At 45.3% G+C, this 17116-nt stretch overlaps 1 protein-coding gene and 1 non-coding gene across 7 annotated transcripts in view; both read left to right on the top strand.

Annotated features, from left to right (window-relative positions):
* The first annotated feature begins 685 nt into the window (after nucleotides 1-685).
* On the top strand, nucleotides 686-759 carry trnar-ucu (transfer RNA arginine (anticodon UCU)). Its single transcript has one exon. It is a non-coding gene; the product is annotated as a tRNA-Arg (tRNA).
* A 1937-nt stretch (nucleotides 760-2696) lies between these two features.
* The window catches only part of cadm3 (cell adhesion molecule 3), an 89775-nt gene continuing 75355 nt past the window's right edge, over nucleotides 2697-17116 (top strand). For 3 of the 6 annotated variants that reach the window (XM_071490741.1, XM_071490740.1, XM_071490739.1), the window contains exons 1-2: nucleotides 2703-2994; nucleotides 4707-4852. In XM_071490741.1, the coding sequence (XP_071346842.1) occupies nucleotides 4774-4852 (79 nt within the window). In that variant the 5' untranslated portion in view covers nucleotides 2703-2994; nucleotides 4707-4773. Of the gene's footprint in view, nucleotides 2995-4706; nucleotides 4853-17116 lie in introns of all 6 variants that reach the window. The other 3 variants (XM_071490738.1, XM_071490742.1, XM_071490743.1) reach the window with 3 other exon arrangements.

Raw genomic sequence — 17116 nt, 5'->3', positions numbered from 1 at the left:
TGGACCAGATCTCTATATTTAACCGTTGCCTGCCTAAGGTAATTGTCAGTGTAAAATCAGCGCTTGTAATTTTTTTCCCTGTATGTGACTTCTTGTCTGATTGCAGTGAATTTGGCAGTAGTTGATTCCCTGCATTGAGTCTAATCCATGCTACAGGCACATTTCCACCTGAGCTAGAGATCCATCAGCCTGCAATTTTCTATCGTGACTGACAGGAAAATTGCTCAAACTCTGCAAGATATAAGACTGGATTTGCTTATGGTCTGTTGACACCAAATCTGTAAAAACATATTCTATTTTTGGAGTAAAACATATATTGATGTAATAAAAAAAAACCTGGGCTGTTCACTGTTGCTGTTCCCTGCAAGGAACGAGCACTTTGCTTCAAAGTTATTGATGCATTTGTAATGTAAGATGTTCCGTCTTTTGGTTTTGCTCCGATAATATCACCATTATGATGTTTTGACGAGATAACCTGCGTGAAAGCAGTGGGGGTGGAGAGCAGGGGCTCTCGCCATCACTGAGGCACAAAGAGACTAATGATTACGCGGCGGCAGCACCCCCTACCGGGCGGCAAATTATTATCCACAGGGCTGCGGTCCTGATGCTGAGGGATGGCGAGGATGCTGCGCAGGGCAGGGAGGGGGAGTATAAACCCGCTTTTGATCGAAAAAAATGTGCCTCAGTCTCTGTGGCGCAATGGAATAGCGCGCTGGACTTCTAATCCAGAGGCTCCGGGTTCGAGTCCCGGCAGAGATGTTAATCAAGGGGTTGTGGCTTTTTGGATGAGAGGAAACTGACTGATGGATGAAAGCATAGACACCGTTTTATAGCTTTTGCTGGTAGGATGTATCTTAAAAGGATGCTCTGTCTGCAGACACATAGATAGATAGAAGGATAGATTGATAGATAGATGTGTTTATTTTTCAGAGGCCCAAAACACTGTGCATCTGGGCTTAATTGTCATTGAAATTTCACGTGGAAGAGCCTTTTCAGCGCGCAAAGGTCAGCGCTTTAATATGCAGATTTCAAACCGGCAAAAAGCCTGAAACCACAGCTCCGGTGTAGCAGCACAGCACGGGCTTCGTTACCAGCCAATTACTGTCCAGGCCGAGAGCTCAGGCTCCGGTCTTCCACGGTCATCACGTAGGCACCGCAGGACAACACAGCACCGCGCAGCCTCGTCCTGTGAAAGTCGGTCTCAGCACCAGGGTCTGCCCATTCATATAAACCAGAGCAAAGAAAAAGACAAATCTTTTCCGATGCATCGCCAGTCACAAAAACATTTAAAGCCTTTTCCGTCCTCATAACCAGTGTTTAATGATGCCAGATGCTGCGTGACTATTCTCCCATTTGGTTTAGGGACAGAGGGAGAGATAAAGACTCCGGTTTACTTTGAACATAAATGACTCATAGTGCCAGAAAATGGTGTCGACTCAAGATTTTTGTATGCAGATTTTGTCCTGAATTATAGACTTTAACTACAATGTGGCGGTGCGGGTGGAGAATGAGGATTGCAGCAGTCATTGTGTATTTTTAATTTAGTGAAATCAGAGCGGGGACCTTCCTGGAATCCTTTCAAGGACCCCTGAAGGTGGACTTTAGTTTCTGCTTAAGAAAAACTACATTAGCCCAATCACCAAGGCCCAGAGCAGCACTATTTATTTATTTCATTATTTTCAGTGTGGAAAGCAGCTGCTTGCTTGAAGATCTCTCAGACGCCTCGACTCCTCCAGCCCCCTCCCGGCTCCCTATGGCTTTTATTATTTTGTGTTTTCTTCAAACCCACCTCCCCGGTTTTCGGTTTGTCGCCACCACCACTGATTGGACCATCGTGCGGGCGCCGCCATCCATGTTTAACCCCATCATGCCTCCCCACACACAGACCTAATCCGGCAGTACAACTAATCCTTAATCCTCTCTGGCAAGTTGGACCCCTCCCTCCTGCCTCCCTTGGATCCTGATTCCTAAACGGGCCTGATGCACAGGACGTCAGGACTATATACACGCCTCTTTGATAAAGTTTATAGCCGAAGTATTTGCAAACTGGTATAAACATCATGATGTATAGAGTTGGCGGTTATTATACAAATTTATAGGCGATAAAAGATAAAGAAAGTAACAATAAAGTCTGTGTTGAAGGCACAGGCGCGTAGGGAAAGACAAAAAGTCCCACAACTCCAAGGACTCCGTCAAATCATTACCATACTGCAAACGATCAGGCCTGTGGGAAACAGCGCTGGGCCGAACTGTGAGATAGGACTAATTGCTTCATCATATGGATGATAAGAAGCCACTGAGAACCGTGACAATCAACTTCTGGTGACCTCTGCCTCTTCATCTGTAAATGTAGGACTTATCCTGTGATAAAGATTCAGCAGAACGTCAGAACTACTCAATATCAAACCTTTAGATAAGGTAAGCAGAGCTGTCACCAGAAATCCCACAGCGATGTGCCACCCCGGGGGTTAATAAAATCCCACACAGCCCGATAAGGTCAGGGTTAGACTCGCAGTGGAGTACTATAGGAACATTAGGAAGATTTTACGGTATGGTGAGATCACACTCCTCTATCTGCTCCATCTCCTTCGTGTTGCTCTCAGCCGGCAGGCCCCTGCTCTGGCCCTGTTATCCCAGTGGTACGGGCCAAATCGTATTAAAATCCCCTCCCTCCCTGCCTTGTCCCCTCCCCTCCCTCTCGTCTTTCAGACAGACTGTTTTTGCTGCAGTGAACGGTAGCCGTGGAGAGGGAGAGAGAGAGACAGATACAAACAGAGTGAGAGAGAGAGAGAGAGAGAGAGAGAGAGAGAGAGCGGAGGAAAAAGCAAGAAAAACAAGGAGTCAGGCGAAGGAACAAGGAGATAAAAAGTCGATAAAGCAGATTGAGAGGAGGCTCCGGACAAGCGACTGCTGCGCATCAAAGGAGGGACCTTACTGGGGACCTTATTGGAGACCAGCGCCAACAAAACCCGACTCCGGAGGCGGAATATAACGGTGTGTGTGTGTGTGTGTGTGGTTGTTTCCGTGCATTGCCTCTCAGTTTGTGTTATTGTCCAGGGTTAGGCTGTAGCCTGTAGGGCGGACAGGAGACACCTATCAGTGCTGGCGGTTCTCCGTCTCTAGGAATGTGTCTGTGTGCGCACTCTGGGTAGGTGGCTGTGCGTGTGTTTGACTGTGTGTGTGTGTGTGTGTGTGTGTGTGTGTGTGAGTGTGTGTAATCCGCTATGCCAGCCCAGGGAGAGAGCTGTATAATCCCTGCGTGTTTTATAATTTACTCTGAATATGCGTGTTGTAGTCGGGTTGCCTGGGCTGCTCTCTCCTTCCTCTTGTCTCGCAGCTCTGTTGGCTCTTCTGTGGTTCTGCACAAAATAATAATAAAAAAAAAAAAAAAAAGCATCACAGCATCACAACTGTGCGCGGCGTGCAGCAGCCACCTCTCCCGAGCCTTCACAAGTCTCAAAATCTCATCCCGTCAGGGTCAGATATTACTGCGAGTGCGGGAGGAGGTGTGAGAAAACACGCTCCGAACTGCTCCCGCACCCCGTCGCAGTGACGCAGGCAGCCACCACGAACTGTTATTATTGTTCTTCTCATCATCATGATCCACGATCATCTCTGTCCACTATCATCACTGTCCCCGTTAGAGCAGGTCGCTAGAACTTGTGGTAAATCTCGCCCACAGTGTCCGGGTTATTTCCCCTGGATGTACTTCTTCTAATTTTGTTTTCATTTCTCGCCATCACTCAACAGGATGGGCTGGAGCAACAATAAACACAGCCCCCCCCCCCCCCCCCTCCCCTCCCCATCCTCCCCACCCCACTCCACCCCTCCCAGTGCCCACATCCCTTCCCCATCCCATGTCCCCCACCCCTTTCCTTCACCCCACCTCTCTGTCCCCGCCCTAACCGCCGGTCCGTCCCGCAAGCAACGCTCCGTCCACGGTTCCCTCTCAGGGGCGACTGTAAGGGAGCGTTCCGCAGATGGACCGAGGGCTCACCTCGGTGCAGGGTACTGCTATTTTAAGGAATGTGTTAGAGAAAGAGACAGAGGGGGAGAAGAGAAAGGTGTGTGTGTGTGTGTGTGTGTGTGTGTGTGTGTGTGTGTGTGTGTGTGTGTGTGTGTGTGTGTGAGAGAGAGAGAGAGCCTGAGCGGCTATTATGCACGTCCGTCCGTCTCCAGTCTTGTGCAAAGCGCACCGTGTATTCTCAGCGGGCGACAGGTGCATCTCTCCGCTGCTGTTCTGTTTCCTTTCTTCTTCTCTGTTTTTTCACGACCAACTGGGGAACTGTTCCTTTGCGTTATTTCTAATTAGCGTGAGTTAGTTGGAGCTCGGTTTCAGGCTGTCCACAAACACTCGTCCTCCTCCACTCCGCAGCTTGTTAGAGAAGATGAATAAATTCAGTGATATGAACCCCCTCCTCTTCCCCCCTCATTACCACCAGTACACCGCCACAATCACCATCTTCTCTGCTGTTTGGCTCGATCACCGCCCCCCCTCCCCCTTCCTTTCTCTTACCCCCGCCTCCCCCCAATTTCCCAGTATGGCATGACACAAGCAGATCGATGAATACCCATGGAGCAACGCGTGAGTAACGGGTGGGCCAAGCGTTTATTCAGCAGCAGCCAACCAACGGCAGGGGACACAATTAGTGGCCAGTCGGCATGCCCTGCTTGTTTTCTTTATCTCTCTGCTGCTCTCCCTGCAGGTGACACTCCAGAGCTCCTCTGCCCTCCTGAGGATTCGGAGAGACAGGCGGATCTGCGCGTCCGACCATGGCCCCCTCAGCATTATGGAGTGTCAGCTTATTGACAGTACTATTCGCAGCTGCGGTTCACAGCAACATTGTCTATGGTAAGCACCTCTCTCCCTCTTTATCTATCCGCCTCCTATTCTCTCTATCTCGCTGTCTCTCCATGGGCCCCTGACCTCCTCGACCCTCTCTTTCTGTCTCTGGTAGTGCCCCTTATCTGTTGACTTGAGGCCTTTTTGTTGTTTCCTGTATTATGACAAGGGAATCAGAGAGCCGTTAATAAGCACATGGGACACCCCCACCTACCCGGGACCCCACTGGAATGTCTGCCGTTGTTTTTGAGGAATGTGTGTGACTCGCACATGGCCTCGAGGCCACACACACACACACATGTTTATTACAGGTCCTTGCTGGTGTAGCTCGTTTGCCCTGTGGTTTACTCTTCTATGTCTCTTTCTCTCTCCCTGATATTTTCAGCCACTTGAATACACTCAAACAAGAAATACAAAAGCAGGCACACACACACACACACACACGCACACACAGGCACTCTACCTTTCATGTTCACCTGCGCCACTTCTCTCTCTGCCTTTCTCACATGTGTGTAGACAAGATTTGTGTCAGAGGTTCATGTAACCTGGACATAAGCAGTGATCATCTCGTACAACACAGGAGTGTGCACGCTTAACACACATATACAGTACTGACACATGACTCTGGTCACGGCTGAACCTGTGATGAGCTGGGTGCAGCTGAAAGCGGATGGAGCAGAGGATTTGATGACGGAGGCACTTTGTAATGATATCATCCCTGCTGTGAGCACCAAGTGAACAGGAATACACTGTCCAATGTGCTTCCCCAATTACATAACACTCAAGCGACTGCCTGCCGGTAATACAACCTTTAGAGGGCAAACTGTGCCGATGGCGAAATGGAGCATTATGATTGGCCCTTAATCCATAAAAAATTGATTGACACAGGTAGACTGCTGTTGGCATTTTCTCATTACAGTTGCGGTTTAATTGCACAAAGTGTTTGGCAAAGAACCATACGATGATATAGCAGGCAAGAAGGCTTCTAATAGACTTTCCCTGATTTGCATTTGCAATATGTATTCTCAGAGATCCCTCGCGCTCGCTTGTGCACACCCACACAATTTTACATCCTTGAGTGCAGGGTGCATGTTCATGTGTGTGTCCATGCGCGGGGTCCGTGCGTATGCACACAGACATGCAAGCACAACCACATTTACTGTACTTCCACTTCGTTTATCCACATCAGCTGTTTCTACTTTCTGTTGAATTATGCATACTTGTGTTTCTGCGTGTTGGGAAAGTGTGGGAAAGCGGAGGATTGTCAGTGTGAGTGCACAGTGGTCGGAGCAGCCAAGAAGCTGGGATGAGGTCACTGCTAAACAAATGCAAATAGAGGCCTGTCAAGCCCCTGAGAGCTGTTGACGATGTGAAATGCACAATCTCCAGATTGAGGTGCTGATGATGAAATATCAATCTCTCATCAGAGTGCTGACCCCGACCGTGTAGCTCGTCATCGAAACGCACACAGTGGTTTGTTATTTGGGTCCGAAAGCGATTTTGGCTCGCGTTCAGACACACGTCACATTTGATTAAGGTGTGCCTAGTGGGAGGCCTGACCATGCATGACCAATTCTTGCTTTGGTTTCACCTACGCGCTGTTTTACATTATCATGTCAGTCAAGGAGAGTAATTAAGCCTGGGACGTCTGACAGTGTTCAGGAGATGAGAAAACACGTCAAAGAGAGCAATTGAGAGAAGAAGGTGAGCAGGGACTGTGCTGACTTAAGAGACTGTCAGCATGCAAGTTGTAGACCATGAAGTTGTACTCAAGGTCTCTTTGTCATTCATTTTTGCTAACAAAGCATCATCAAATACTGATGATAACTACACTGAAATTAAACTAAGTGTGAGTCTGCAATAAAATCAAGGATCGCTTTTGTCAAAAAAGTTTGGAATTAGAGTTCTTGGCCTTTTTTGCTACAGAGGAAGACATTAATCAGGCTCAAAATGTATGATCTCATCAAGATAAGTACAGGAATTTGTCTTGTTGGCAGTCGTGCAAGAAATACTGACAATTTATGGACTTTCTCACTGGCAAACAAGGAACTTAGCTCTCATGGGACCTCACACACAACACCAAGAACAGTGCCAAAGATTCGGCAGACAGGAAACTATATGTATGAATCTTTTGTTCACTGTTTCTACAGTTTCCAGATATTTGAGCAATGTGGCAAATAGTGGTGTTGCAGCTTCGGAGGGAAATGTGGTGTGTAGGCTGCAGAGCACTGGTCCATCACTCACATCTGTCTCGATCCGTCTGGTTGGTGTTGTTGTGACACAGCAGCAGAGCTGTTAAGTAGAAGATGGAGTGGGGCGGGGTGGGCAGTCAGATAATGCTGTCATAATGGAGATCTCCACGCAAAGAGCCTCCTGGAACAGAAGGGTCTACTTAGCATAAATAATTCAATGTTGTGTATCAGAGAAGAAAAACGAATAGCTCAGCAGATCAATGCCAGAGCAGATGACCCATCAGAGAGCTGCTCTCAGAATCCACAGCGAATTAAAAACATGCAAACTGTTTGTCTCTTTTCACCATCAAATAAGAAAAGAGACACAAAAAGCTTCTTCTTTGAGTTATCGGGTTGATAATTATACAGCGACCAACAGGCTGCACGACAGGACCGTTGAGATTCCTGACCAACCCTCTTCCACTTCCACTGCCTGCCTCCATTTGATGTATGCTGAAGTCAGGGAAATGACAGCACTAGCTCTTGTTTTTTTTTTTCTGGATTGATCTGTGACCAGGCTTCCTTAGAGAGAGTGAATGAATCGGGGAAGACACTAATTGCGCACCATTTGACATATCCATTTCCACAGCTGGATGTGCAGCCATGCAGTGCGGATAGAAAGTGCCTCTCAGAAGGGCACAGATTAGGCATGCAATTGGCCGGCTGTACCCTGGTTCTGTACAGCTGACCCAGTTACCTCGGGGCTGTTGTGGAGTGTGTAGGGTCCGTCTGCCAGGGCACTCTGTAGACAGCAAGCAGAGCAGCGTGCAGCGGCCTCCCATCAGCCACCTGGCCCTCAACTCCACAGCAGCCTGATCCCAGACCCCAGGAGAATGTTTGCATGCGTGACAAGAAACACGGTTAATAGTTTATTTACCTCGACGAGTTCTGCTGGTTGGGACAACTGATTGAAGCCTGATGCTTCCAGCTGAGACCAATAATGAGTAAGGATTAAAGGATGTGAGCAGTGTAGACCAATCGTGGTGTGGTAAGATTTACAGGCGGGAGGGCTCCGCATGTGTGTGCCATTGCCAGCGGTTCACTTTATCCTGCCACAAAACGCCCCCCCACCCCCCCACCCCAGACCAGCTCTTTCTCGCTGGCTCGATGCCCACTTCCTGTTGTTTGCTGTTGACTTCCTGTGTGCCAAGATGGGGGAGCACTTGGCTAATACACAGTACGGCTAGCACACAATAGCAGTAGGCGGTTTGGATGGGAGGCCTCTGCCTGTTAACAAGGCTGACTGATAAGCAGTGACTCATTAACAAGCCGAGGTACACAGAGCCTGAGGGAATTACCGCCTAGCCACTGTGACATTAATAAGAGGCCTAAGCTATTTTTCCATTTGGCTCTGCTGGCAGAGGGCTAAACCAGTGGTTTCCAATCTCGACCCCGGCTATTTACTGGCTCCAGTGCTTTTCTATTTGTTTCAGCCACTGGTTACCTGGTCTGATTGGAGTGGGCTAGATCAGTATTGTCAATGTGGGCTGCAGTTAATGACATCTGCTGCTTCGATGGAAAACCAGACTCCCCTCATTAGTTTTCTGCAGGTTCATTCAGAAACATCTGGGGAGGAGCCCAATTAATTCTTCTCGTGCTGATCATGCCAATTAATTAACAATATGTTTGTTTTTTTAAAAAGAAGAAAGACGATGACATATACAAACGCACAGCCTCAATTTCAATTAATGAGACAAATAATAATTCTCACATTATATAGATTCAACATACAGTCAGCACAATGCAGAAGAGCTCCAAGTAACTGTCTCCTATCAGAATTTAAAATCCAAAGCCATATTACTCCCATTGTCTTGTTTATTCTTCTCTGATCCTTTAAGTGTTTTGCCGTCCAGATCAGTTTTGTGATTATAAATTGGATCCTGATTGGCTGGCATTAGTTTGCAACAGATTTACATCTGGCAGAAAACCAATTATTTCTGCTGTTCATCATGCCGATTAATTAAGGCGCTGCGGCTGATTGATTAAACTCCCAACAAAACTCAAACCACAAGCACTGGACCCCTGGGGATGATTTGCATCACACATTATGCGCATTGCTGTGTCTTCATGTTATCTTCATACATCTCCTCAGACAAGCTGAAACATTACATGCGAGTAAATGACAGGGAGAAAAACTCACAGCTCAACAAGGCATAAGTGTTGATAAGTAATTTGTGGCTAAATTAAGCAGAATTAAAATGCAGTGGCACGCCAGTATCATTGGATCTTAAAGGTATCAGGAGCACCCAAACAAGACTCCATTAGACCTCATCAATCTGAGGCAGATCTCATCCACCCAAGGCCCACTCAGGCAACGTGAGATTACATCAGAGCAGATCAATCTTGCCCGCTACCATCATAATAACAGCAAATGCCATTTAGAGACTGAAAGAGAGAAGGGCTCTTGAGATTTTGCAAAGCCTTATCGCACTCAGCTTCCTCTCAGGTGCTCTTAAAAGACACATCACTCTGCAGCAGCTCAGGGTCAAGAAAATGAGGGGTCCTGCATTTGCAGAGCTGTCAGCTTTAGTCTATCACTTCACAAAGACACAGCCGATTAAACAAACCTAACAACAACAACAACAACAACAACGTCGCCAGCCTTGGAATAAATTAATTCACCTCATTTCCACCCAGAGCCCTTATTATTGCGCTCTGCACTGAACTGGCTTTTCCTTTGATCTGGTCCCTCGTTCCCACTACCCCCAACCATATCCCTCCTTTTCTCCCGCTATCTGCCAGAAATCCCTGGTGGGTGTTTTAATTGATTGCTGTGGGGGTGGAAATCACCCATCCTGTCATTGACGCATGGCAGGTCAGACCAAGAGCTTCCTGAAAAGGTGTATCTGTTTGTTGAAGCTCATCACCGAGGTGTGTGAAACTTCCAACTATGACGGGGGGGGGCCGGAAGACGCAAGCGTGTGTGGCTGTAACGTGCAGCATTTGTATTGATTGAGTCTGAGTGCTGAGGGTTCCCCCTGAGTGCAGGAGCTCCACCAAGTAAAGAGCAGAGGTTGCTCTTGTCTGTTTCCTTTTTTTTTTTTGATCATGCCATCACTTCAGCTGGTGGTACTGAGTGTGTCTGTAGGAGGATCTTACCACTGATACCACAACCATAAAGCCATTTTAATTCACCTGTCTTGGGAATTCTCCCTAGTCTGGCTTGTGCTGAAGATATCACTGTCCATTCCCTGCATGTTGAGTCTTATCGAGCACGGTACTGTCACGTTGAGAGCAAGCATTGGAAAAGTATTGCGAAGGAGTTCTCCACATTGGAACTTAACGTAGCATGAACTCTCATGGACACCATTCCCAAAATAAAGCCTTCATTTTTTGTTGTTGTTAAGTTCTCACATATTATTGCACTCTTACTCAAAATGCTCCTGAAGATACTGTTCTGCTTCAGGCATGCTGACCCATTTGGTCAATTCACTTCCACCCTCTTTAACAAACCTATAAATGGCTTTCTGATGAAAATAATTTGTGATAAACTTTTTTACTTTAGCACCGAATTGACAGCTGTCTGAGGCAGAGTCTGACATTTCTGCTGCACCAGCTGATACAATGTCAAAGTGAATCAGCAGCCAGACTGACAGAGTCCTTGAGGCTGCGTCCTGTCTTGGCACATGCAGTAAACTTTGTGATAGATTTATCATTGACTGATTAGAGTGCTACTCGCAGCTTAAAATATGATGCGAAGCTACTCTAAAAGCATTATTTGTATTATGTGGAATCAGCTCTGAATATTGTTCCCTATGCATAATGTACTTTTTATTGTTTCAACTGCAAGTTTATTGTGCACTCTGATATGGTTTCAGCATTGAAAATGTTGGATGGTAGCATTATTAAAGTCTTTGTATTGTAACACAGCTACTGCTCAGTGGAGTTCATTTATGGTTCCACTGCACTGCTGCACTCCTTATGCCTCACAATCACATTGTACCATGCTTCTTGAATGCTCATAGCTCCCAAATGCAGTCTGTATTATTTAAATGCCCTTTGCATTAATACAGTACCTGGCATTTAGTGTACGTGCTTTCATCACAATTTATGGCTGCATTGTAATTGGATCAAATTTTTCATGCGCCCTATGCAAAGCGGGGGAGCAAGTTGGGAGGTTGCATTGTCAACAAGAACAACCATGACGGGTGTAGGATCATTAGACTTGATACTACAGAGCCGGGATTTACTTTTCACTGAAGTGGAAAAGGTCGTCTTTTATGAGTCTTTCCTGCAAGGCAACAAAAATGATGACGTGTGGTTTTCTGCTGCAGTTTGAAGCTACTGTAAATGCTATGGAAGAAATGAAGGAGTGAGAAGTGAAGGGAGTGGAGTGTGGTGCTGTAGGTGTCTTTGGAGAAGCTGAGTGGATGGCAAACTTTGGAGTGAGTTTAGACTTTTTCTGCACTGTTTGCAAGTTGGGGATACACACTGCGTGGACTGTATTTTCACTTGGCTGAGGTTTGTTCACCTTTGCAGGTGGCCTGCAGGATCTGATTACTCGCAGATCGTAATGTACTCACTGTCTTGCCACGTGTGTTTTTCAAAGCTATCTGCACAGATGTCGCATTTTAATACAAGGTGTAAATGAGGTCAGTGCTGAATGCTCTAACAGAATAGTCTGTTATCTGTCTTGTACTCCAGCTACCAGTTCTTTTGTGCGTTAGCCTGATTATGTTTCTCTATCAATGCCACAGCCTAGATAAGCACTCACTTAATACAATGAATGTCTTGATTGTTAGAATACTTTTATTTCACCTGCTGAATACAGTGATTATGTACGAGAGTGGGTATCATTTGCTTCTCATGAGATCTGCTGCTCCCACCTCTACTTTTCTTAAGAGGAGTTATTCAAGTCATCAGTGTTTAAAGACTCCAAAACAGCAGTCTATTAATGAACTGCTGATGAAATAATCTTGTTTGCTTTGTTCTGTTATCCTTGAGTTTTTATAAGAGTGACACATGCATGTTTCCCATTGACAGCTGGTGCAGGGAATAGCTTACCTTCCTTTAAACATTAAAGAAGGTCAGCCAATCAATCAAATTGTCAGTCACTGGAATGTAAGTGGAGGCTCCACACTCACCCCCTGCCCAGTGGACAGGTCAGCCTTGGCTTTTATTTTGCATCTGGCCCTTGACACTGATCAGGGTGTGATGAACACATGATGAGTGGATGAGGCTTTTGACGACGAGGCCATCGCCGCGCAGTGTAACTCATCGCTACTGCGCCTGTTGAAGACAAAGGCACCAAATAGGCATCTCTAATCTCCCTGCTGAATGAATCCGAAACAAAGAGAGGAGGAACGCAGACATAGAGGCTTGGACACACATAGGATAAGCTGATTACCCAGGAAAAGAGGGAGGGCGAGGGAGACAGAGGGAGAAAGACAGAGGCATGCACGTGAACAAGAGAAATCCATACAGTAAGGGAGCATGAGGGCATGGAAAGGGAGGAGGAGGGGGTCTGGGGAGAATAAAGCAAGCGCGCTCTAATGATTGGGTGCACAGACCAGAGAGAAAATAAAAAGAAACAGCACAGGGAGTGAGGGAGGAAGAAAAAACACACAAGAAGAAAAGGTGAACGTTTAAAAGGACGAGCCATGGCGCGCTACATAGAGCATGCAATAGGAAAATGAAGGGAATGCATATTTGCCTGTGATATCCGCCTTAGGAATGCGACACAATCAAAAACAGGACATTATGCAAATATGAGGCGGCTACGGCAATATAATCGCTACCTGAGTCATTTCACCTGCTCTGTTCAGTACTCGCTATATATACAAACAGAATTACACCCAATCCAGGTGCACAGGCTAAATATACAGCTAATTAAAATTAATGAGATTTACTTAGAAAAGAATATGCTCCTTCTCTAAGCTGCTTATCCCTGCATGAGAATCTACTACACGCTGACACACACACGCACACACTTCGTTTTGATTCACTCTCCTTCACTTCGTTTTCTCACAGCCTGCTAGTCAGACTATTAAGAATCCTCGGTACGCTTGCGCACGCGCACACACACACACACGCACAAACACTCAGTCTATCTGTCTGTCTTTCAGCTGACTTCCCTCTCACGCTGACTTAAACATGCTCCTTGTTCAGTGAACATGCAAGCTCTTGACTGGATGTCCACACACACACACACACACACACACACACACACACACACACACACACACACACACACACACATTCACATAGATTCTTCGCGATGCACGTACACAGTTGTGTAAACAGATGCTAACACTCTGAGAAACTCAAGAAACAATTTAAGTTAAACACACATTCAATGGGGTCCAAAAGTCTGAGTGGGAGTGGTCATCATAAATATGGCAAATACATATTTATGCATGAGGACATGCAGAAGAGCACACCTACACACACACACACACACACACACACACGTATTTAGATTGAGCTTTGAAAGCCCTCTGGTCTTTACTTAAACAAAAATACCCCTGTGAGCCAAGCTGTTGACTGCCAGGCGAAAAATTGTGTGTGAGAGTGTGTGTGTGTGTGTGTAGGTGTGTGTGTGTGTGTGTGTGTGTGTACGTGTACGTGCCTCCCAAGCTATCTGTGTATATGCATAAGTGTGTGTGTTTAGCAGGCCAGCCACTTCAATACATATATACTCCCCACACAGCGCACCACTCCTGTATACACAGTGTGGGCATTTGATATGTAACATTTTTGCATACTGCTTACTGAAATATAATTTTTTTTCAATAAGGTGGTGTCCAACCAGCAACGCTCCACTTTCTAGCGAGCAAAGTGCTGAGTAATTAAAAGGCTTTTCAAAGAGTGGAGGAGTGGAGTTAGAAGTGTGTGTGTGTGTGTGTGTGTGTGTGTGTGTGCACTTGGTAAAATGACAAAGCGTGAATTAATCACACACTTTATTAACAGACTTAGGTTTCGGTGGAACACTTGTGTCTCCACTGCAGAGGTAGCTGAACCACACACATGCACACCCTCCTCTCTGTCTCTATCTCCCTTTCTCTCCTTCTGCGGCTTCATTTCTCAGCCTGGTGAGTACTTGAATGTCATTATGACTTTTGCTATCAAAAGCAAACAGCGGGGCTGGCTTGAGGAGTGCGTGCCAGACCTCCATGCTTTCCATGCTGAGTACCGCAGCATGTCGAGTGCTATTTTGATTATTCTGCCTTTTTTTTTTCTTTCCTGCTTCTTTTCAACAAATGGATGGTACGTTTTTTTAAATGACAGATGTATTGACAAAGCTCCCACTGTGAGGCTCTCCTGGCCCACGTGGTCTAGTTTGTGAATGGAAACCCCCCCCTGCCTCTCTTTGTATCTACGGTGGCCTGCGTGTCAATGAGGATGACTTCATATCTACCGGCACATTCGATCCCATTTGCGTAATGCATCGACAGACGGCACAAGTGAACAATATAACTGAGTTAATGAGCTACATGCCCTTATCTGCTGTTCATTCATACGGGCAGCCCAAGGCGTGACGACTATCAGCCTCCTTACACAGGCTACTGTATGTTTGATGAGTCCCTTGAAGGGAGAATTTGATACTGCAGTCGAACTTCCTCAAGGCAAACTGTTTTGATGTGTTAAGCAAAGAAGAAGGAGTTTATCCTCTGCTTTTCTGTTTTTTTTTCTTGTTCTCTTATTCTGTGATGAATATTTAAATATTATTGTGATTTATTTATCGCATCTCAGTGTTCAGCTTCACCGAGCTATTTTCAGGTTGATATCTTCACAGGCAGGAGGGAGGGGAGATATACAGACTTGTACATGGGGAGGTGTCACGCTTGACTTTGTGACAGCACTCGGCGGCATGCCTGGGAGAGCATCTTTTTGTTGTTGTTTGAAGGGTTCGGTGACATTTTCTGGTGCTTCCCCTCAGGGGCTGAGAGAGTCAGAGCTGGCCTGGTTTCATCAACCTCCCGGTACAATTTATAGAGGTTCTGTTTGAAGGTTGAAGAGCAAAGGAAGGGTCATTTACGTCATGGGGTCAGTAGCCGGTGGCAAGATGGCTGCATGTTGACATTTCTTCGTACTCTTGTTTGTTACACCTCAATGGAGCAAACATGAAAACCATGGCAACCTGGCATGACCTGCCATCCCATAGTGCAGAGTGTTAAAGGGGATACTATTTTAAGAGTTTAACGGCAGATAGCCAGTGTAGAATCTAAGCCTGGTAAAACTGGAGTCCTTTAAAGTCTGCATCATTTGGCGTAGTTTTGTCTCACTTGTCAATATAGGAATGGAGTTCTTTTTTTTGATTTGATAAGATATCTGGTTGTGAAATATTTCTTTTGTAAACTTTGAAATCAAGGACATTTGCCGGTGATGCTGTAAGAGTTTGATTTAATTAGTAGCAGTCAGGTCAAAGTTTCAAGGAAGTTTCATGTCAAGTATCAAGTTCTTGAGGGCAAATCCAAGTCAAGTGACAAGCCATCATTAGCTAATTGAAAACACGCCTTTCAAGTCTGAACAGTATTTTTCTTTATTAAAATTGAGTTGATAGTATTTAATACATAGCTGGCAAGAGTGCATAGGCTTAATAAGTGGATACTCAAGATGTGAGAGTATGCACAGCCTGTCTGACACTGGCTTATTAATTCCACAGCTGAAATGATTAATTGACTTATTTATTTATTTTTAATTTAATCTTCATTTAATCAGGCGGTCTCATTGAGATTAAAATCTCCTTTTCAAGAGAGACTGGAGAACAAGAACCAACCACAAAGACACTATTAACAACAAAGACAACACAACACAAGAAACTAAGAAACAAAGGATCAACAAAAAACATTTACAAAAGTCATAAAATACATCAAATAACAAGGCTTTCAAATCTATAAGGGAACTGGCTCATGCCATTTAAATGGTGAATTGTACCTGACACCAGTTCTGCCAACATTACTGGATGGTGTTCTGTGGATACTGGATTTAAATGGGAGAAGAGATGTGAGGGAGTTTGGAAGCTTTAACAGCAGAGCTTGAAAAATGAATAACGTGAGATGGCTGTTTCTTCTTGACTCTAGGGAGATCCAACCCACAGTGCAATACAGGGAACAAATCATAAGACTAATATGATGTAATCAATTGGTTAATCAAGAGATAATTCTTATGATTCTTTTGATAATTGAGTAATTGTTTAAGTAATTTTTCAAGCTAAAATAGTTTGTGGTTTTTAGTTTCGACGTCTCATCTGTGAGGATTTGTCTTTACCTTATGTGAAGCCAAATCAAATATCTTTAGGTTTTTCAGCATTAGTTGAACAAAACAAGAATTGTAATGATTGGGCGAAGAAAGGTATTTATCACTTTCTTCGTATGATTAGTTAAGAGAATAATAATCAGATTAATCACAGGCGGAAATAATCATTCTAGCCTTCAATAATTCTTTACTGTTGTGGCACTTAGTTAGAGCTTGAGAGTTGATAATGGTTTTGTTAACATGCTCATCTCAAGTCAGGTGAATTGTTCAGGGAGCCAAGGTTCAAGTAAGTCAGGTTTCACAGTCGTCAAGATCGGGTCTCACATTTCAAGTCTGCAGCTCCGGGTGAGACAGCACAATAACTGAAGTATCTCATGTTTGAGCCTCACTGCAACTGCAACCGTGCATTCATTCAAGTGTCCTTGGCCAAGACACATAATTCCCTCACTATCTGCTCAGTCATTGTGTTTGGCTTCGGCTTAGAGCATCAGCTTAATGGGCGACGTGCTAAGATGTGCAGTAATTCCATCTTCAGCAATCAAATCATTTTTACTGGCAGTTTCAGATTAACCCTGGCCAGCGTGTCATAAATTGACTGGCACATATTCCCTAAACAATAAACGTCTGTCACAGCATATGTAGACGCAACTACCGGTGGTTACAGAGGACGCGCTACCATAGTGAGGGAGTGACAGCAGAAGGGAGGAGGAACAGGAGGCGATGTCTGCCTCTTGCTTAATACTTTTCCAATTTGGTTCACCCGCACTAAACTACTGCGATTGAATTTCCTGCGAAACTTGAATCACTTCATTCCCTCCAATCACCTGATGTTGCCCTGTTTGAA

This window comes from Trachinotus anak, unplaced genomic scaffold, assembly GCF_046630095.1.
Source record: "Trachinotus anak isolate AG129_WGS33_773 ecotype Australia unplaced genomic scaffold, CSIRO_AGI_Tana_v1 ptg000012l, whole genome shotgun sequence".
NCBI classification, from domain to species: Eukaryota; Metazoa; Chordata; class Actinopteri; order Carangiformes; family Carangidae; genus Trachinotus; species Trachinotus anak.
Note: the sequence above shows the minus strand (reverse complement) of the source record. Positions and strands in the feature narration are given on the sequence as shown.